The 21,433-nt window shown below is 39.6% G+C and overlaps 1 protein-coding gene across 3 annotated transcripts in view; it reads right to left on the bottom strand.

Moving 5' to 3' along the window:
- Positions 1-16,623, bottom strand: part of UBA2 (ubiquitin like modifier activating enzyme 2) — a 32,316-nt gene extending 15,693 nt beyond the window's left edge. The window contains exons 1-9 of one of the 3 annotated variants that reach the window (XM_006043209.4): positions 16,403-16,621; positions 14,424-14,507; positions 13,348-13,418; positions 12,171-12,235; positions 10,817-10,917; positions 7,864-7,985; positions 4,126-4,193; positions 3,538-3,659; positions 791-890 (exon numbers count right to left, since the gene is read on the bottom strand). In XM_006043209.4, coding sequence (XP_006043271.1) covers positions 791-890; positions 3,538-3,659; positions 4,126-4,193; positions 7,864-7,985; positions 10,817-10,917; positions 12,171-12,235; positions 13,348-13,418; positions 14,424-14,507; positions 16,403-16,540 — 871 coding nt within the window. In that variant the 5' untranslated portion in view covers positions 16,541-16,621. Of the gene's footprint in view, positions 1-790; positions 891-3,537; positions 3,660-4,125; positions 4,194-7,863; positions 7,986-10,816; positions 10,918-12,170; positions 12,236-13,347; positions 13,419-14,423; positions 14,508-16,402 lie in introns of those variants that run through there. The other 2 variants (XR_003104610.2, XM_025269029.3) reach the window with 2 other exon arrangements.
- Between the last annotated feature and the right edge of the window lie 4,810 nt (positions 16,624-21,433).

The raw sequence follows: 21,433 nt of genomic DNA, 5'->3' as shown, positions 1-21,433 counted from the left end.
TATGCATACATTTGCAAGAAACTGGTCAATATTATGCAAAACTAAGCAAGAAAATGGTCAATATTGACATGGGAAGGCTGTGAGACTCTCAGAATTTCACAGATTACTGGAGGATTCAAGAATACAATGTAGACAAGGTAATAAGCATTATGCCCAGAATACAGTATCAATAAGTGGAAGCTACCACAGCAATACTAGAATTGAGCTGTAAAAGGAAGTATTTGTTACTGTAGATAACTACAGGAAACTGCTTCAAACTGACACCCTAAATCTCCTGGGACCTTTTAAATTTCAAGATGCTAAACAATGCTATGCAAAGCAAGTTGAGACACAATGTGCTGAAAGAGACGGGTAAGGAAGCAGTCACTACTACATTAGTTTTTCCTCACTCAAAGCTACAAATATGTCCCAAAGTTTAAGGAACAACACTTTACATCAGGGAGAATATGAAACAATTAAATGTTAACTGATAAGGGACTAGGTTAAAAAAGACTGAGAACAGCAAGTCAGAGTATGTAAATAGTATGATTCCATTTACGTAAAGTGACCACACAACTGCCTGTGTCTCTGTGCAGTTATCACCAAGACAGCCTTAAAACGTTAGTAGTAATTATTTCTCCAGGTGATGAGGCATCCAGTGATTTTCCTTCTTCATACTTTTCTGAACTATTTCAATTTCTTACCATGGGTGTACAACCACTGTATACCAAGAAATAACAAGGCTATGTAAAGACTTCAGGTGAGAGAATTTCCAACTTAGGAATCCCAAAGAGAAAAATGTACCCTTCACCTTGACTTTGCACTTCAGCCCAATCCAATGGAACTGGAGGTTTCCTTTTCCGCCATAGTTTGTCCATCGTCAACAGATATCTGATATCATCTTTAAAAAGCTAAGACAGAAAGGAAGAAAGATAAATTCCACGAACCCTACTGTCCCTATCCTGATAAAAATATAACAAAATTACCCTGCTGACTTCACATTATAAAATCTGATTTAAAGATCTGAGGACATGCTATATAGCAGTAGATTAACAATTCTCAAGGGGGGGTGGGGGGAGGTGCGCACCTAAAGTCTTTGTGTAAAAAGAAATTTTACACACAACGCTTACACTTGAAACGGTTAAAATCAGAGATGCTGAGAAAAGCAGAGCAAGGGAGCTCTGACCTGTGCTGATTGACCCCGTCCTCCCAAACCACTTCCCCATATTGGCTCCTCAGATCAGCTGCAATCGCAATCATACCATTCAAGGGACTAAGTAACTACACACCAACTCCACAAGAAGTGAGCCTACAGGTACCAGTTAGCAACATCTTCAAGTTTGTGGGTACTTCCAATAAAGCATACACATTTTAAAAGTGCTCAAACAGAAATTAAGAACCACCTGCAACACCTCTGAAATGTGCCTCCCCTGTCCCCCACAAAGAACCTCAAACACACAAAACAATTCCTATTTCAAAACTAAAACCAAACATTACCACATATAGATTGAGACTACCACACGAATCACACTTTCTATGTGGTGGAATTTCAGATGATTTTAATAGATTTACATTTTCCTTAGCTGTATTTCCTATTGTTGATTTATTCCACACATTTTTTGTATATACCGGATATGAATTTAGATATGGCTAAAAGTTAGAACTATTTCTATCAAAATATACTCAACTGAGTATCTATAAAACATCCTTAATCTTTGGAAAACCAGCCAAATATACAAATAATAGTACAATTTAGTGTGAAAATCACACAGCTGAGTACTGTTAAGTTATTCTGTTCTACCTGAGGAACAAGGACAGAGTTGGTAACATCTGAAATGGGTACAAAGGGAAGGAAATGAGGGGTCCTGTATGATTTGGATAACAAATTTGGCTAGAGACATTTTATAGAGGAACCTTAGTGCTTGGCTGTAAAGCCTGCCAGGTAGTGGGGAATTAGCATGGATTTCCAAACACCAGCTCCACAGCCTTCTCTGTTCAATTATTAAATACTAAGATCTTCACACTCTGTCTCTTTCTATAAACCTAACTCAACCAAATCTCTAAAATGGTTAACTACCCACAGAACCATGTGTCATCTCGCTCACGTTCCATAGAGGAATCTCAAAGTCTATCACCTTCCACACTCCCCCGATCCCTATGCACACATCTGTTTCCCTACCTACCTCAGAGATGGCACCACTATTCACCTGCTGCCCAGCAGGAAAGCAGGAAGTATTCTTGGTTTCTCATGTTATACAAAGTTCAGTTTGTATAAAATGGATAATCCACACTCCAATGGGATTGCAAATGGGTTCTACTTCCAATTACTGCAGAAGGCACTGTCCCATACTGGTTACAAGAGGAACACCAGGTCCTACAAGAGTGCACTGCATATTTCCTATACCTTATACTGACCCTACAGACTACCCTTCAATGGATTCCCACTGTCTTGGTGTAATATCCTTATCATGACCTAGAAAATCCTGCCAGATAGAGTCTCAGCTTACCTTTACAGTCCTCCTTCCACTCTCCCTTTTAATGGGAATTATTTCAGTTCTTCAACCTGAGACTGACTTTCTACATGCTGCATTCTCATCCCCACCCTTATTCTTTGAAATCTGGAGTTGAAATGTCATTTCCTCTGGACAGCCTCTTCTGTACCATCATTCCAATCAGTAATAATGTTTAATAACAAGGAGGGTTAAGTCTACTTATTATTACAGGTTCCAATACATTTGAACTTAATCTCATTACACCCTGAACTCAAAACTGCTTGTTCAATGTTTGACTTCCCTTCTAAACTCTGAGTTCTCTCCCCTACAAAGAGCTGGGACCCTATTTTCTGTCTCCGTCACTGTTAAAGCTTCTGTACTTTAAGTGTGTGGCACACAGCAGATGCTTAAAGTTACCTGTTGCACGACAGATTAGAGACATACTTCAGATTATTCTGGCGTTCAACTGCTCAAATTGGAATGGAAATAGGTATGTAGACACTAGTTTAGAAAATACTGTCACTATCCATAACAGAGTTAAGCACATTTGATTTTAAGCATAATCAAAATCAGCAAAGGAATTTAAGAAGAGAACAGCAGAAACCAAAGGTGAGTAATATAAAGAAAATCAGTGAAAGTGAGGGAAGGAAAGATAAGTAAGAGTACATAAATAAGCCTCTGTATTTATCTTCTATAAAGATGCTATACTGATTCAGTATTCATGTTAAGATTTCAAATCGGTTTATCCCAACTACATCACAATGAATTCACTAAGACAATGCTGTGTTCTCTGTGTGTGCTGAGTGGTTTTCGACTCTTTGCAACCCCATGGACTGTAGCCCACCAGGCTCCTCTGTCCATGGGATTTCTCAGTCAATAACATTGGAGTGGGTTACCATTTCCTTCTCCAGGGGATCTTCCCGGTCCGGGGATCAAACCTATGTCTACCACACTGGCAGGCGGATTCTTTACCACTGTGCCACCTGGGAAGCCCAATTAAATCACACACTACCTTAAAACAGAGTAATAAAAATTGATCCACAGTTATAAAAACGGTAATCCTAACCTTGGTAAAAAGTTTAACTGGATCATATCCAGTTGATTTAGCCCATTCCTTGGTGGAAACACGTTTAATGTCACCATCCTCATTAGATGCTCTGGCTCTGGCTTCGGCTTCCATTGGTTCCCCTACAAAACAAACACTAGTTTATTTTCAACTGTAGTTCGTGTAGAATGAATCTCTCATCCACCTTTGAGGGGTGTGGTGGCATGGGGTCACTCATGGAAGCCACCAGCATGTGACACATTCTGAATTCAAGGAGAAAGAATTAGAACATGCTCATCACCATTTTTTTCTATTTCAGTTTCTGAAGGCCACATGCAGAGTAGTCCAAGTATAGACCTGGGAACAACTCCTGCCCAGCTCTATTTACTAGATTTGTGAGATTTATCTGCAGCATGTTTCTTCACAAGTAAAATGGCACAACTCATTTTTTAAAACATCATTTAAAGATGAAACAAGAACATAATACATTATCTAGCATATAACAGCAATTATTTCCCCCTCCCCCTGCCTTAAGCTACCAATATTAAATTAGCAAAATAAAGACAGTGGTCGTCAATAAAAAAAATATATCCCAACTAGTTTACTCACAGGAAGCTTCAGGGTCAGCTCTGTCAGGAGATACTTCTTGATCAGCATCTTCTTCTCCAAACAACTGGCTATAATTTAAGAATAGTAAATATTTATGTACACCAAAATATTCTGAACAAATGATACCTTTTCCAAGCTTCCTCAAATCTTCAGAAGCAATGAAAATTAAGTAATTGATAAATTATATTCCAGAAACCTCAAAGTATTTAAGCAATCTGTTTAAAACAGCTTGCATTCTCATTTGAACCACAACACAGAGAAGGCAAAATTTTAGTAGACCCAGATTCATTTCTGTCTGCTAGCTTCTGCAAATTCCTGTTAAAATTGTTGATCATTAGACAGGTGAGTGGCTTTACATTCCAACATAGACAATATTTCACTTCTAGAATAACAGCTGTGAAGTATACCTGCAACTAGCTATTAAACAAACACTGACACACCTATTGTGTGAGGCACTGCTGAAGCTGCAGGAAACTCAGCAGGAAGACATTCTATCACAGCAGTATGCATATTTACCTATCTTTACCACTTAAGTCATATGAAATAACGGGAAAGTATTAAGCTGAAACTCCCTCTTATTAATCAAGCTATCCTAAAAACTGTTTAATAACTTTTCAACCTTTCATTAAGCATAGGACTTACATTAAAATCCCAAAGATCCTGATACATTTTACAAGAAAATGGCAATCTCTTTCCAACACTGGTTGTACCCCCAAAATACACTCCCAAAATAGCATACATGAGTTCCTACCGATTAATTTCCTCTCCAGAAAACATTTTGCCAAACTAGCAAGTATAAAATATAAATAGTATGTTACTGTGGCTTTATTCTTGATTTTGCAAGTTAATCATACAGTTGAACATTATCTTTATTTGCTTATTGCCTAGATTTCCCTTTAAGTAAAAAAAGTGTCTATTAGTATTGTCAGGTTGTCCCTTTCTTATTACAGGGATATATTCCAGACCACAATTTTAGTTCCTTATGTTGCAGTTAGTTCATCCCATATAATAGCTTAATTGTGTATACATCACTGAACCTCTCTTATGAAATACTAAATGAATTTGAATGTATCAATCCTTTTTAATAATTACCACTTTTATATCTTGAGAAATTGTTCTTTAACCCAAAAGATAAAGATTTTCTCCTGTATCAGAACAATTTAAAATTTTGCCTTTCACATCTGAATAATTAACCCACTTGGACTTAATTTCTATACATTATTAAATTACACATATTGTTTTAAGTAGAGAATATAATTTTTTCCACATTGGTTCCACTTAGGCTTTAGTCTTCCATATAAATTTTATACTCAGATGAACAAGTTCCAATAAAATCCCTGATAAAATTTTAATCAGAACTGTACTGAATCATTAATACTTTATAAACACAAACCAGAATAAATGTATATTTTGCTCTGTCAGCTAAGAAGGTCTAAAACAAATGGCACCCACATCTATGCCTAAGCAGTTGTATCCGGGCTTCTAATGTCATTCTTCAATAAAAGAAACCAGGGTTCCTGAAGAAACGTCTAATTCTAGGGCTGAAGCAGGAAATACACAAGATGAACCTGGAGCATCTTACAGTACCAGAAAGTAAGGAATTACTCCAGAAAAAAACCCAATACACTTTGATGGCTACATATCAAAGAGCACAAGGCCAACTGAAGAGCTCCCAATGGCCAAAGATGGAACAATCTGAGCAACAAAATTAAACAGTATATTAGATTATAGTGAAAGTCGCTCAGTCACATCTGACTCTTTGCCACGCCATGGACTATATAGTCCATGGAATTCTCCAGTCCAGAATACTGGAGTGGGTAGCATTTCCCTTCTCCAGCGGATCTTCCTAACCCAGGAAATAGATTCGGGGTCTCCTACATTGCAGGTGGATTCTTTACCAACTGAGCTATCAGGGAGGAAAAACCCATTAGATTGTAACCATAAAATACATTCAGTATCAATGAATCTACATGGATAACAAACACTACCTTAAGTGATCAAGGCCTACATTAATAGTCATAAATTATGTTGATAACATGTACCCCTCATATGATATGAGGAAAACAACATTGTCTTTCTGAGGTCTTCCTTCCAATAACCTATAACCACACTAAGAAAAACATCAGACAAATTCCAATAGTGGGGCATCCTACTAAATACCTGACTGCTGCTGCTGCTAAGTCGCTTCAGCCGTGTCCAACTCTGTGTGACCCCATAGATGGCAGCCCACCAGGCTCTGCTGTCCCTGGGATTCTCCAGGCAAGAACACTGGAGTGGGTTGCCATTTCCTTCTCCAATGCATGAAAGTGAAAAGTGAAAGTGAAGTCGCTCAGTCATGTCCGACTCTTCGCGACCCCATGGACTGCAGCCTTCCAGGCACCTCCTGACTAGTACTCTTCAAAATTAACAAGGTCCTCAAAAACAAGGAAAGTCTGAAAAACTGTCACAGCCTCCTTAAGGGGGATCTAAAGATATGATAAGTAATTACGTGGTATCCTGGAATAGAAAAGAAACACTGGGTAAAAACCAAGGAGATTTAAATAATCTTTGGACTTCGGTTAATAAAGAATGCATCAATACTGATCCACTGTTACCTACACATCATACATTAGCATCATAAGATGTTGACAACAGAGGAAACCTAATGTGGAAACTTGCTACCTTCTCAATCCTTTTCAAATTTGAAACTGTTCTAAAAACTAAAGTCTATTAAAAAGAAAAAAAAAGTTTCCCAAATAAATAAAACCGGCAAGTGTATTTCTCATGAAATTTTGTCATTATATATGTACTTTTCTGAGTATGTAATACCTTAATCAAAACATAAAACTCTGTTTGCTGCAGATTTCTAGAAGATATCAACTTGATAAAATTCCCTTCTTAGTTTTACTAAGAAGATGAAAAGGTGTTTGCTACATTTTACCAAACATTTTTCCTATATCTATGAAGATTATACAGTTTCTCTTTCTCAGTGAAGTAAACGGCATTTATAGATCTTTCCAGTGTTAAATCATGCTTGCATTCCTGGAATAAATACAACTGGGCATCCTTTTTGTTTTATACCATTTAGATTTTTTTTAATTTATTTTTGGCTGCGCTGGGTCCTCCAGTTGCGATGTGGTGGCCTCTCTTGCTGCAGAGCACAGGCACTAGGCTGCTCGGGCCTCAGCACTTGTGGTGCCCAGGCTTAGCTGCTCCGTGGCATGTGGAGTATTCCTGGACCAGGGATCGAACGCATGTCCCCTCCATCAGTAGGTGGACTCTCAATCACTGGACCACCAGAGAAGTCCCCCTCTTTCCTTTTTATGATCAAACTTGCCAATTTATTTTTCACTCTTACCTCAATTACATCCTTCTTCTAATTTTTCTGACTTTATGTTGTTCTTTTTCCAACATAAGTTGGATCCTTTGCTGATTAATGTTCACCACTCTTCATCTATGTAAGCCTGTAACTTCTTTCAACTACCACATTCAACGTATCCTACAAGTTCCACATGTAGTATTTTCAGCATTATTACAAACTATTTTCAACTTCCATTATTTCTTGTTTAACCAGTGAGTTACTTCTAAGTATGTTTTAGTGTTTTCAAATACAAAGATTTGTACTCATTTAATTACATGCCTATTCCAGTCAGAGTAAGCTCCATTATTGTTAAGTACAATTTCTCCATGGTATTTAAATAAATAATTCCACTGTCCATCACCAGTACTAAATATGCCCAGAAATATATATACTCTTACTTGAACAAATATTTCGCCCAGACAATGCAATGAATAGGTTCTGAAGGTGTGTTACGAATTGTACAGCCAGGAAAAGTTCTCTGGGTTGGTTTGGGATGGCATTCGTAACACTCGGTCACACCCTGCAAAGTAAAGATGTGAGAAAAACATTTAACCAATGACAGTGGCTTCTCAATACTGTAATTCATTCTTTCATTTACATTCCAACTATCAAGAAAATTTTAAAATATTAGTGACTCCCAAAATCCTTACTTTACAGATAAGAAACTCTAACATAAAACCTAACTGAATCTACCAGTCACAGCTAAGACTAAGCCAGGACTCTTGATTCCTGGCCCAGTGAGGAGAAAACACAAGTTTACCTCGATCATAGTGAATAGACAAACTACTGGAAAGACAAATAACAGCTTTCCAACCAATTATCTTCCAAAGTTGTGAAACTCTATTATTTAAATATTATTTATAGCTTTACCTTAAAAGGTCCTAAAGATTAAGTGAATTTAAAGCATTTAATTTCTAGAGCTAATCAGATGCATGGAAAAAATCTTAGGTATTGCTAAACCAAATACTCTTCATTTCATTGCTAAAGGGTTATGTTTAAATCTACACTGGAAGGAATCTCTGAATGAAGTCTACAACACCTGTGATAATTTTTCAAAACTTCAAATGAATATTCTTCATTCTGGCAGTTCTCTATTTCAGCCTTAATACATACTAGTGTCTCAGTGATGGATCACGGTAATGAGCAATGTCCTCCCAATAATTGTTAAAGACCCCAAACCTGCAAATACCATTTTAATAAAAATTGCAGCAGATCCAGGGTTTTCTCCATAATGCCATTTCTGGTGTTCTTCCAACATGCTTTCTTGGGGCCAGGCATATAGCAAGCAGTGCATCCCTCATAAATTAATATTTACAAGTCTTTGTAGTATGATATGAATTAAGCTCCCAAAGAGTAATACTAAACACTAAAAACAACTGAAGCAGAGCCACAATTTTTGGTTTGGATAAACTGCCGAACAGACAAAAGTATCAAATTTCAAGTAGAGTATATAATTTCTTTTAGTTTTAAAACATGCAAATGATTCTTCCAATGTATCTGTTTAATTTCTTAAAAGAAGTAAGAGAAAAAAAATTTGAGCAGAAAATGAACAACAATACTAAGATTATAGAAAACTGAGTTATGAACATACAGGTACTTGTTCTTACTCTTTAGTTTTATCTAAATACTTGAAATACTTCACAAATAGACCAAAAATTTTTTTCAAAGTACTCTAGACTATAAATCTGGACTCTAGCCAAAACTAACTTTTTAGAAGCTGGTTTAGCATACATCAACATATCATGTAGTCTCTTATGCTTGCCAACCTAAGGATTTTAAGACACAAACTACATTTTAATACATGCAAGGATTTTAACACATAAGATCTTTGCCTGTACTCTTTCGTACCTTCATAGCATCCTAAATTTTAGAGGAGCACAAAAAAAATTCCTTACATTCTGGAGGCTGACAAACCCATGTAATACATAGCCAAAGTTTACTTCTTCCCTCCTTAGATCAGATCAGTCGCTCAGTCGTGTCCGACTCTTTGCGACCCCATGAATCGCAGCACGCCAGGCCTCCCTGTCCATCACCAACTCCCGGAGTTCACTCAGACTCACGTCCATCGAGTCAGTGATGCCATCCAGCCATCTCATCCTCTGTTGTCCCCTTCTCCTCTTGCCCCCAATCCCTCCCAGCATCAGAGTCTTTTCCAATGAGTCAACTCTTCGCATGAGGTGGCCAAAGTACTGGAGTTTCAGCTTTAGCATCATTCCTTCCAAAGAAATCCCAGGGCTGATCTCCGTCAGAATGGACTGGTTGGATCTCCTTGCAGTCCAAGGGACTCTCAAGAATCTTCTCCAACACCACAGTTCAAAAGCATCAATTCTTCGGCGCTCAGCTTTCTTCACAGTACAACTCTCACATCCATACATGACCACAGGAAAAACCATAGCCTTGACCAGATGGACCTTTGTTGGCAAAGTAATGTCTCTGCTTTTGAATATGCTATCTAGGTTGGTCATAACTTTCCTTCCAAGGAGTAAGCGTCTTTTAATTTCATGGCTGCAGTCACCATCTGCAGTGATTTTGGAGCCCAGAAAAATAAAGGCTGACACTGTTTCCACTGTTTCCCCATCTACTTCCCATGAACGGATGGGACCGGATGCCATGATCTTCGTTTTCTGAATGTTGAGCTTTAAGCCAACTTTTTCACTCTCCACTTTCACTTTCATCAAGAGGCTTTTGAGTTCCTCTTCACTTTCTGCCATAAGGGTGGTGTCATCTGCATATCTGAGGCTATTGATATTTCTCCCGGCAATCTTGATTCCAGCTTGTGCTTCTTCCTGACCAGCGTTTCTCATGATGTACTCTGCATATAAGTTCAATAACCAGGGTGACAATATACAGCCTTGACATACTCCTTTTCCTATTTGGAACCAGTCTGTTGCTCCATGTCCAGTTCTAACTGTTGCTTCCTGACCTGCATACAGATTTCTCAAGAGGCAGATCAGGTGGTCTGGGTATTCCTATCTCTTTCAGAATTTTCCACAGTTTATTGTGATCCACACAGTCAAAGGCTTTGGCATAGTCAATAAAGCAGAAATAGATGCTTTTCTGGAACTCTTGCTTTTTCCATGATCCAGCAGATGTTGGCAATTTGATCTCTGATTCCTCTGCCTTTTCTAAAACCAGCTTGAACATCAGGAAGTTCACAATTCACATATTGCTGAAGCCTGGCTTGGAGAATTTTGAGCATTACTTTACTAGCGTGTGAGATGAGTGCAATTGTGCAGCAGCTTGAGCATTCTTTGGCTCCTTAAGGCCCCAAATAAATATAAATAAGCATTCCCTCCTTAAGGTCCCAAATAAATATTTGGGGAGCAAAACTAAACAAAAGATGTTCTTTACCTTTTTGATAGTGGTTACTTGCCCAAGATAACCAGCAGTTCCACTCTCAATAAGAGGGACATCAGCTGCTAGACACATTCTATTAACATGGTTGCGGGCAGCTGGAAGAAAAATACTAGTTAACAGGAGTTCATAGGGAAAAAAAAAGATTACATTGTTACCTGTAATCAGAATCAAATTTACCCAAACCATTTTCTATTGTTTTGATTTCATGTACAATTCTCTTACAACTATGACCAGAATAATACAACTATTATAGACATTTAAGAGACAGGCAACAGTAAAATTTGTAACATAAGAAATTTGTATTATAAATTTACTATATGAGAAGCACCCCTATATACTACTTTTTAATCCCAAAGTGCCATCTTCCTCTTCTACTGCTGTGGCTACCTTCTATTAAACTTGGCTAAAACATTGTTTTAATGTTTTTTTTACAAGCCCTTAACTTGGTCTTATTCTACTAAAATTATCAGACAATACATGGAAGTGAACGGAGAATACGGAATATCAACTTGGAACAATTAAGGCAGTTTAAGATTGGGGGAAAAAAAAACAAGATTAAGGGAACAAAGATGAGCCTGGTTAAAAGAGTTATCCTGCCTCTTTCTTAAGCTACTTTGTATGTCTTTTCTTTTGATATTCCTGACCTGAAATTGTTACAAACTCACTTGATAGATGTACTTTTACATGTGGAAGTAATTACAGAAAAGGACTAAGTATTTTCATTCCATATTTCAGACACACAGATCTGTTAACAGTAACTGGCTATACAGTATTTAATATATGAAATATCACCAACTTCTACAAGCTTAAATGGTCTAAAATGTGTACATGCAACAGAAGCCAGTCTGGTCTCTCACAGCACCAGATATACCAAAACTAATTCAAGAGCCATGACTTCTATAACTTTGGCATCCTGTTGCCTTACTCTCAAATCAGTGGTTTTTAGCCCTAATTGTCCTTTAGATCATCTGGGGAACTATGAAAAAAATATGATCATTAGGTCCCACTTACAGAGTCTGATTTAATTGGCCTTAGGTGAAATCTGGACCCTGATATTTCTTAGATCTCCACATAAACAAAGGAAGTCACTGTGTTTAAGTGCTGGGATAATGCGGAACAAACATGCACACAACATTCACAGTCATCCTCTTTAGTGATTTTAGCTTCCCCTATTTCACAGCAGTTCCAGTTAAAATTACAATCAAATGGCAATCTTTAAACCTGATCTTACTTCCCTTTAGCTCTTTTAAGATCTAACTTTTAAGAAAATATTTTAATTAACACTAACTGAATAAACAACCTTGTTACGGAAGAGAGGAAATACTTAAAATTATTAAAATAATCTCACCTCTGTTATCTAAAGCATTCATAACCAATATAAATTGTCGAAAAAATTCCACATTATAGTCAGGGCTACAAAGTAAAACAACAAAAAAAAGTCACCAAAACAACTGGCCTTATACATGAGCTTTACAGAATAAAACAGGGTACTAAAAAGCATATTAAACTAATAACAGTGCAAAAATAACTGGTATTAGGGGTCTCTACCATATATACATAGGTCTGACTATTCCCAAATACCATCAACAGATTTAAAAGAAATTATTTCCCCTTAATCCCTGTGAATAACTACACATCCTTTTTGGCCAGTTACCTTGGGCACTGAGCAGAAAACCCAAACTGGCACAACTTACGAGTCCCACCAGGCCTTCTTGGGGCAGCAAGTGCCTGGGAACATACAAAGAATACATTCCCAGGATCTGCCTAGCCTGTGGCTTCACCTCACATGGTCAAGATCAGCAGGGTTCAGGCCCCTAGGGTCCCTGCTTTTAGCAGCACTGGGAAAGCAACACAGGGTAAGAAGGTTGTAGGGCTATCAGCAAGCTTGTAGAGCAAACATCCAGAGAATTAAAAGGAACCTGGAGACATAAATTCCCTGAGAAAGCGTAAGACTTTCTTTAATTCCAGGCCTCAAACAAGAATTCATTGTTTTTAATACCATTTATACTTGTTAGCCAGACAACAACTACAGATAAAGCATATTTTAGACACAGAGTTCCTTTGCCCCAACACCTTCAAAATTATGTATTTATTCTAAGTAGAGATCAGAGAATACTTATGTACCATCAGAATTACTGGCCCATCACAATCCCCAATGTTATATTATAGAACTCAGCCCTAATAAAGAGTGTAAGTTCCTTTTAAGTTTTCATAACTTATTTATGATTTATTGAAAGTATTAAAGTATCTCACTTCTTATTAAAGTATCTCACTTATCTAAATCATTCAAACCATATGTGTCTGTGTATGAATATATACATATGTATATACAAATATACTGCTAAAAGAATGCCACTTAACTTATGTGGGCATAACCTACTGCATTTTCATTATTCCAGAAAAACATTTTTTTAGAAAGGAGAATGACTTTGAGTTCATATATTTAGCTAATAAAAATATACTTTGAAGGTTTAATTAAAAATTCACAGCAAATGCAATTTTGTGACATAATAATCAGAGCATACTTCATGATGCTGTCATGGTAGGCTACGATATTAGCTTTCGGGTAAAACTGCAGTACACTCTCTTTGGCAACCTGGAAAAACAAACAACACTAAATTACTAATGTACTAAATTACTATAACAATTCTAATTATATACAAAATCTATTTATGGCAGACAACTGCTACTTCACCTTATATAATATTTATATTAAAAATAAAATACAAAAATGTAACAGGAAAATTTCAACAAGATTAAGCTATATACACCTATTTATAAACTAACAGAACAGCTGCCTCCTCTCACACACCCTTGTACATGAATGGCCAGCTTCAGCAAAAGTATCAAATGCTTTAACCAAGTATCATTCATCCATTCAACAACTATTTACTAAATATCTTCCGTATATCAGAATTTGTATATGGCACTTGGTGAATAAAAGTGACATATATCAAATAACCATCTAGATAAGCGTAACTACAAAGTATGATAATGATACAGAGAAAAAGCAGAGATTGTAATGAAAGGAAGATCTGATTTAGAGATTTAGGAAAGAACTAGAGAAAATGTGAAAAATGAAAACAGGAAAACAGTGAAAGTTCACGCAAAAGGCTGAGAAAAAAGCAAAGGCAAAAGGTATTTCAAAACCTTGAATGAAGATGGAACATTCACGGAACTAAAGAAAGGTCAGAATGGCAAGAACTCAGGGGACGCTGTCTTCTTCTAAAGTGAACAATGGCCTAAGTTGTAGCTTCACCTGCTCAAAATACAGGAGAAGCCAACCTCTGGGGAACGTAGAACACAAGGCTCACTCTAAGTAAACACTCCAAAATTTAAGCAAGAAGGGGATACCATTTACAGGGTCAGGAAAAGCACTTATCTTCTCTGCAGACAAAAAAAGGAGAGCACAGCCTTCAGTCCTTTACTAGATAGATCTTTCTATTCTTCATAATCCCTCAGCTGAAAAAGAGACGGCTTCCCCCATATTCTCCCTCCTACTAGAAACCCCAAGTTAATCTAATGCCATAAATAGAAGATCCCCCAAGGGCAGAAATAATAATGAACAGATAAATAGAAACAATATGAGAAAAACAATTACCTGGGCCTTTGATCTTCCAACATGTTTCTTTTGAAACAAAAACTGCCTGTTGAGGTTGCTGACATCAATAGTATCCAGATCAATCTACAAATACATAGACCAGATAAATCACCAATTTCCTGGTATGTTTGAGCAATAAATATCACTATTCTCTGCATCCATAACCCAAAACTTTTGGTATTTGCTACCTTAGTGGAGAAAAGGCTCTTAATACCAAAGTGTTAAATTGATTAAATAATTTAATACATATTAAAAAAAAAAAACACAAGGTTTAATTTCAAAGATAACATCCTCCCTCCCCTCAAAAAACTGATTCTTTTCTTCATTTGCTTGTTTAATCATCCTGGCAAATATATTAGGAAATTCCTCAGATGGCACAGAATTATGTTGAAAATGCATTCAATTTTTTTTCTTTTTTTCCTTTCAATTTCTATCACTTCTCTATAAATCTCAGCAATTACTCTTTCAAACCCAATATAATAAACTGTGCCTTATTCTTTTTCTTAAATGATATTTGACAAACAGATTTATTGAATTTTTACCATGTTCTTTAATTCAGAAGTCCTTACCCATCCACAATTTTATTTACAATTATTACCTTAGGCCTGTGGAGGGAACCTTCTACACAAGGTTAAGTGTCTCATGTTTTAAGTCTTACCTAATTGCTGTTTAAACGTTAAATACAAGGGAAGAATAAATAATTATAACTAAAACCACTTTCATTCCATTTCAATAAATTTATATGAAAGGTAATCAAATATTCTGTATAACATCCATGGTTTTGGCTATAATTTGTGAAAATTACCAGTACATATAATCACATAACATTTTTTTATTCGTGCTTTCTAAATTACTACAAAAATCAAACCAAATAAAAAAAGATCAACATTTATTTCTCAGGTGCCCCAACTCAATGTCTGTAACAAAATGAACCTTTTAAAGGAATATCAGCTATGCCACATTTATATTTGGGATTTGTGATACAGAACTGAATGCAAAGACAAACCCTATAAAAACCAAAGGAAAATGCATAAATGCTTTTCCCTCCAGTCACTCATTTATTAGTTCAGTCAGTCATCTCTAATTCCATGTTTCCACTACACCTTAAAACGCTATATAAACTCACAACCAAATTGTAGGTTACAACTCCAAACCTCTTAAGTTTACATAACAGAAATAACCTGACTCAAAACTGCAATAGATTCTCGCCACTGCACACCAATGCAAAAGTTAAAATCCTAACCAATACCTTTAACGAAATAATCTATGGTGATAAAAATGATTGTCACGCAAATTGTCTGTACCCAGAAGAGAGGAGCATAAGCCCCAAAGGAGTCCTACCAGTTGCCAGGCGACCCAAAGTAAGTTACCAAACTGCATCTCACTTTTCCTTATTTGTTAAAAATAAAATGGGATGAAAACAGCGTTTACAAAGCCTATGATAGCAGTGAAGATTAAATACGTTAAGGCGAGTAAAAACCTCAGGAGAGAATCGGGCTCGAGACAAGCGCTCAGTAGGTCCTGATTGTTATTACCGCGCCATACTCTGCTCTGGATATTGAGTTAAGAGGGACTTTGAATTGAACACTCGCAACATCCTCAAGGGACTGGAAACAACCATCTCCTGCCTCCCGTTCAAACTGGGGTACCGCTCTGAAGCGAAAGCACGAGGGCTCCGCCACACCCCAGAGCCGCCACAAATTGGCGGGGCGTGGGAGGGGTAGGGGGGGTGGTGGGAGGCCCGCCGCAAGACGCCCGGAAGACCCTGGCCCTCGGCCTCAGCGTGCGGAGCGGGCCCGGCGTGCGGCAAGGCCCGCCCCGTCGCTGTGGAAGAGCTCCCTCCCCGTGGACAGCCACGACCCTGGGGCCTCTGGGTCTGGCCCCGTGCTCTCAGCTCCAGTCCCGACCTCCGGGCCCCAAGCCCCCCGACCCCGGCTCCACGGCCCGCCATTCAGCCCGCGCGCACGCCTGGCCCTCACCAGGTCGATGTGGGAGAAGCCGGTGAGCACGAGGTTTTTGAGGAGCTCGCAGCCGATGCCGCCCGCCCCCACCACCAGGACCCGGCCCCCGGCCACGGCCTCAGCCAGTTCCCGGGGCAGCCCCCGCGACAGTGCCATGGCGGGACGACCACGAGCCGCGGCGGAGGCGGAGGCGGGAGAAGTGAGCCGCGGCCGGAAGCAGGTGGGGGAGGGGCGGCCCAGCTTCCGTTCCTGCGCACTTCGGCCGCCTATCGGCGCCGAGTGGGCGGAGCCCGAGGGTGTGGCCAGTCCGCCGGCCCCGGATAGGGCTGGGCTGTGAGCGAAGGGCTTCACACCTCTGTTAGTAGTGTTTCTCAGCGACGCGCACAGCCGGGTCTTCGGCCTAAGTAGCCTAAGGATGGTGTTTGGCCTGTGATTTGGAACTCCCGACCAAAACTTCTAACAGATTAGAAAACTGATGTCCCTCTATGTAAAGAGCTCTTACAAATTAACAAGAAAATGAATGTCACACAAAAAATATAGACAATAGATGTGAAGGACACTCACGAAGTGCGTGAGTGGGCAATATGATCAATATTGAAATTTCATCAAAGACATGCAAAATAGTTTTCAAATGCTTTTCACCCATTGAACGGCAAAAACAGTGTAACACTTTTGTTAGGCACTCCCACACACTGCAGGTATACTAAGGCAAAGCTTTCTAGAGTATTGTGGCAATTTGATATAAAAAAACCCTAAAATTGTGCATAGCTTTTGATTCATTCTTTCCAATTCGAGGAATTTATCCAATGGCAATTATCACTGGTTAAAAAAATAATTAAATTGGAATAGAGAGGCAGATGTAAAGAATGGACTTGTGGACTCAGCAGGTGAAGGGGAGGGTGGGATGAATTGAGAACGTAGTATTGACATATACACACCACCACGTGTGAAATAGTGGAAAGTGGCTGTATAACATAAAGAGCTGGATGCATACTTTTCTTTTTTTGAAAAATACTTTGCAGCATATGTGTAATGGAGTAAAGGCCTCTTGTGCCCAAGCGAAAAAAGCCAAACTCTGAAAGTGGAAATTTGTAGACAAGCCACCCCACGCCCGAGGAGCGGAGGCTGGGCCGAGAGGAGCTACTCCAAGTTCAAGGTCAGGAGGGGCCGCGTGAGGAGATACCCCTCGTCCAAGATAAGGAGCAGCGGCTGCACTTTTCTGGAGCAGCTGTGAAGAGATACCCCACGTCCAAGGTAAGAGAAACCCAAGTAAGACGGTAGGTGTTGCAAGAGGGCATCAGAGGGCAGATACACTGAAACCATAATCACAGAAAGCTAGTCAATCTGATCACACGGACCACAGCCTTGTCTAACTCAATGAGACTAAGCCATGAACAGTATGAAAAGGCAAAATGATAGGATACTGAAAGAGGAACTCCCCAGGTCGGTAGGTGCCCAGTATGCTACTGGAGATGAGTGGAGAAATAACTCCAGAAAGAATGAAGGGATGGAGCCAAAAGAGGGGACGACAGAGGATGAGATGGCTGGATGGCATCACTGACTTGATGGACATGAGTGGGTAAACTCCAGGAGTTGGTGATGGACAGGGAGGCCTGGTGTGCTGTGATTCATGGGGTCGCAGAGTCGGACACGACTGAGCGACTGAACTGAACTGAACTGAACTGACTTATTGCAGGGTGTCAAGCAAGGAAGTGGGAGGCAAGCCTCAGGTCCCTTCAACTTGGTCTTTGAGTTAGGGGATTTTTTTAAGGGGAAGAACAAAGAGGGATTAATCATCATCTTGTGACATTTTTAAATAGTAGTTTGGGGAGTTAAGATATGTCTGCTAAGTCACTTCAGTCGTTTCCGACTCTGTGTGACCCCATAGACGGCAGCCCACCAGGCTCCCCCATCCCTGGGATTCTCCAGGCAAGAACACTGGAATGGGTTGCCATTTCCTTCTCCAATGCATGAAAGTGAAAAGTGAAAATGAAGTCGCTCAGTCGTGTCCAATTCTTAGGGACCCCATGGACTGCAGCCCACCAGGCTCCTCCGTCCATGGGATTCTCCTGGCAAGAGTATTGGAGTGGGGTGCCATTGCCTTCTCTGTAGGATATGTCTCTGGTTTACAATTCTCTGGCCACGTGGTCCATGCCTCAGGGATCTGTTAGCTCACCTTCCTCTGGAGAAACAACCTGAGTTTGTACCTTAACAATTGAGAGAGTCATTTCCTAGGCAGGTTGATAAGAAGTCTAGAGGTCCCCAAGGAGAGAGGGGTCTGGAATTCTCAAGGAGAAAGAAAGGACAAACTTTTTTTTCCTTCTCTACATTCCTTAGGATTATATAATAATAATGCATCCTGCCTGAGGACAGTCTCTGGATTAAACCTTCTGGCTTAATTCTGTTATCTTAAAATGTAAATTATGGGAGTAGGTCTGGTGAGGTCTTTACAACCTCCAGACATTCTTTGGATTCACTGGAGAGTATATAACTTCATTGCTAACACTAGGGGGTACTCTTCCTGCCCCCTTCTGATGCCTATGTCAGAAGCTTTCTCTATCTCCTTTATACTTTAATAAAACTTTATTACACAAAAGCTCTGAGCAATCAAGCGTCGTCTCTGGCCCCAGATTGAATTCTTCTCCTCCGGGCGCCAAGAATCCCGGAGTCTTCACATGATTCAACAACAACCTTTCACAATGACATCTATAATAGCAAGTTTACTACATTAATGAGGTTATCAACAACAGCAATTTTAGTCATCTGACTCTGGTTGATTAGTGTTTCGTTAGCATAGGACTGAGATCAGAGGAGGTTAAGAAAGGGAGTAAAGTTGTGGAGAGATTTATCATAAACTCAGTAAGGGAACTTGGTTTCAGGAAGCGGGGAGACTCGGTTTCAATTACAAAGTATGTCCTGGGAGAATACTGATGGGGGAAACACAACATAATGTTAAATGAAAGAGATATAAAACCATGTAAGTGATTAAATTTTGTTAAAAAATTTTCTCAAATGGCAAGAAAATAACCGTGGTTAGTATTTTTGTGTATTTATGTATGCTGGAATTGTGGACCATTTTTATTTCTTCTCTAAACTTTCCTGTATTTCCCAGATGCTCATGCTCCTCAAAGAAAATGTGAACTTTAAAATCGGAAAAAATTATTAGAAGAAAAAAGGAAAAGATGGTGTAAAAGGAAAATCCAAATAGAGTCATTATTGCTAAGAGAGCTCTCTAAAATGGAGCTGGAAGGCCACCGATAAAGTGTAACTTATGCAAGGCTTCCATAAGACCCCCTTATCTGTCTGTAGTGTCTATATCTTCTGGACCCCAAGGGCTTCCCTAGTGGCTCGGACGGTAAAGACTCCTCCTGCAATGTGGGAGACCTGGGCTCAATCCCTGGGTTGGGAAGATCCCCTGGAGAAGGAAATGGCAACCCACTCCATCCAGTGTTCTTGCCTGGAGAATCCCCATGGTCAGAGGAGCCTGGCGGGCTGCAGTCCTTGGGGTCACAGAGAATCAGACACCACTGAGTGACTAAGCACAGCACGGCAGTGAAGTCTGACCTTCTGACCACTCACTGTCCTAATGAAAGCATTCAAAACATCTGCCAGAAATTCAATGCTTATTACCCTTATCCAAATATAACTCATGACAGCCTATCTATCAGACCCTTACCTTAAAACAACTCGTGACCATCATCCCTAAAGGACAACTATTTCCTTTCTTGTGTCAGAGTACAGCCTCATGGCATTTGTCTTCATAAGCCCCTGATTCTCTTCCCTGGAACACTCTTTCCATTATACTCAAATCTGTGTCTTCCGAACTGTAATTTCTTTAAGATTTATTGATTTATTTATTTTTGGGGGCTGCACTGGGTCTTTATTGCTGCACATGGGCTTTCTCTAGTTGCAGTGAGTGGGAGCTACTCTTTGTTGTAATGCATGGGCTTCGCATTGTGATGGCTTCTCTTGTGGGAGGGCATGGGCTCTAGGTTGTGTGTGGACTTCAGGAGCTGCAGAACGTGGGCTCAGTAGTTGTGGCACATGGGCGTCCTTGCTCTGAAACGTGTGGGATCTTCCTGGTCCAGGGGTCAAACAGGTGTCCCTTGTATTGCAAGGCAGAGTCTTAACCACTGGACCATGACTAAAGCCCCAAATTGCAATTCTTATAATGCCAAATACACTCTTTTCTTCTTTGTTTTGTTGGTTGACAATGGAAAACAGAAGAAAATTGCTTTTGACTTCTCTGCTCTTTTTCATCAGTTGATTGGTTGACCAAGCACCCACCAAGCTTGGTCTGTGAGGAGCACTCAGGCTGTGGTTCTGAACCATAAGGTAAAGGAAGGGCCAGGGAACCCAACCATGGCTTGGGTTGGTCGAGGGGCGGGGGGGCACACCCTCGCATAGTACGCTGCTGACGTCCCTTCCCTACCATTGGCCTGCCTCTCATAAACAGACATCCTGCACAGGATGTTCACCTTCCTTCTCCCTCAAGACATGCAGTGGATAGAGCCACCTTCCTTTGCTTCTCTCCTGCCCACAGAACTGCACAGCTAATCCTACTCCTCAGGGCCTTGCTGGTATTTCTATTTTCAGATCTAGATCTTTGACACAGCATTTAAGTGGGTTCACACTGGACTTGTTTTCTCATTTCTTGCTTCCTTAACAATTATGTTACAAACATTATTTCTATTGGATGATGGGGATGCCTCTGCGATCTGTACTCTATTTAGATAAGATCTGATACAAACATGTATAACTAGATTCAAGAACGCATTTGGTTGGAAGCACAAATTGTCTCCACCTAAAAGAAACATGACACCTAAGTCATATCTGAAAATGGCTGTATCAACTGTTTAAAGCAACAATTATACCCCATCATCTCATCAAAGGAGGGTACTCTCTGGCCATTTAAATAAATCCAAAGTGATGTAGTCTGATGTACCTGATATGAGCAGTCTGTATTCTGCTCTAATTGGAGTGAGTGGTCTGAAGTCTGAGGGATTATCTGCCCACAACAGAAGTGCCACAAGGGAACTGGTGATGGTT

The sequence above is a fragment of the Bubalus bubalis genome, chromosome 18 (genome assembly GCF_019923935.1).
Source record: "Bubalus bubalis isolate 160015118507 breed Murrah chromosome 18, NDDB_SH_1, whole genome shotgun sequence".
Taxonomy (NCBI): domain Eukaryota; kingdom Metazoa; phylum Chordata; class Mammalia; order Artiodactyla; family Bovidae; genus Bubalus; species Bubalus bubalis.
This window is presented reverse-complemented; position numbering and strand designations above follow the sequence as displayed.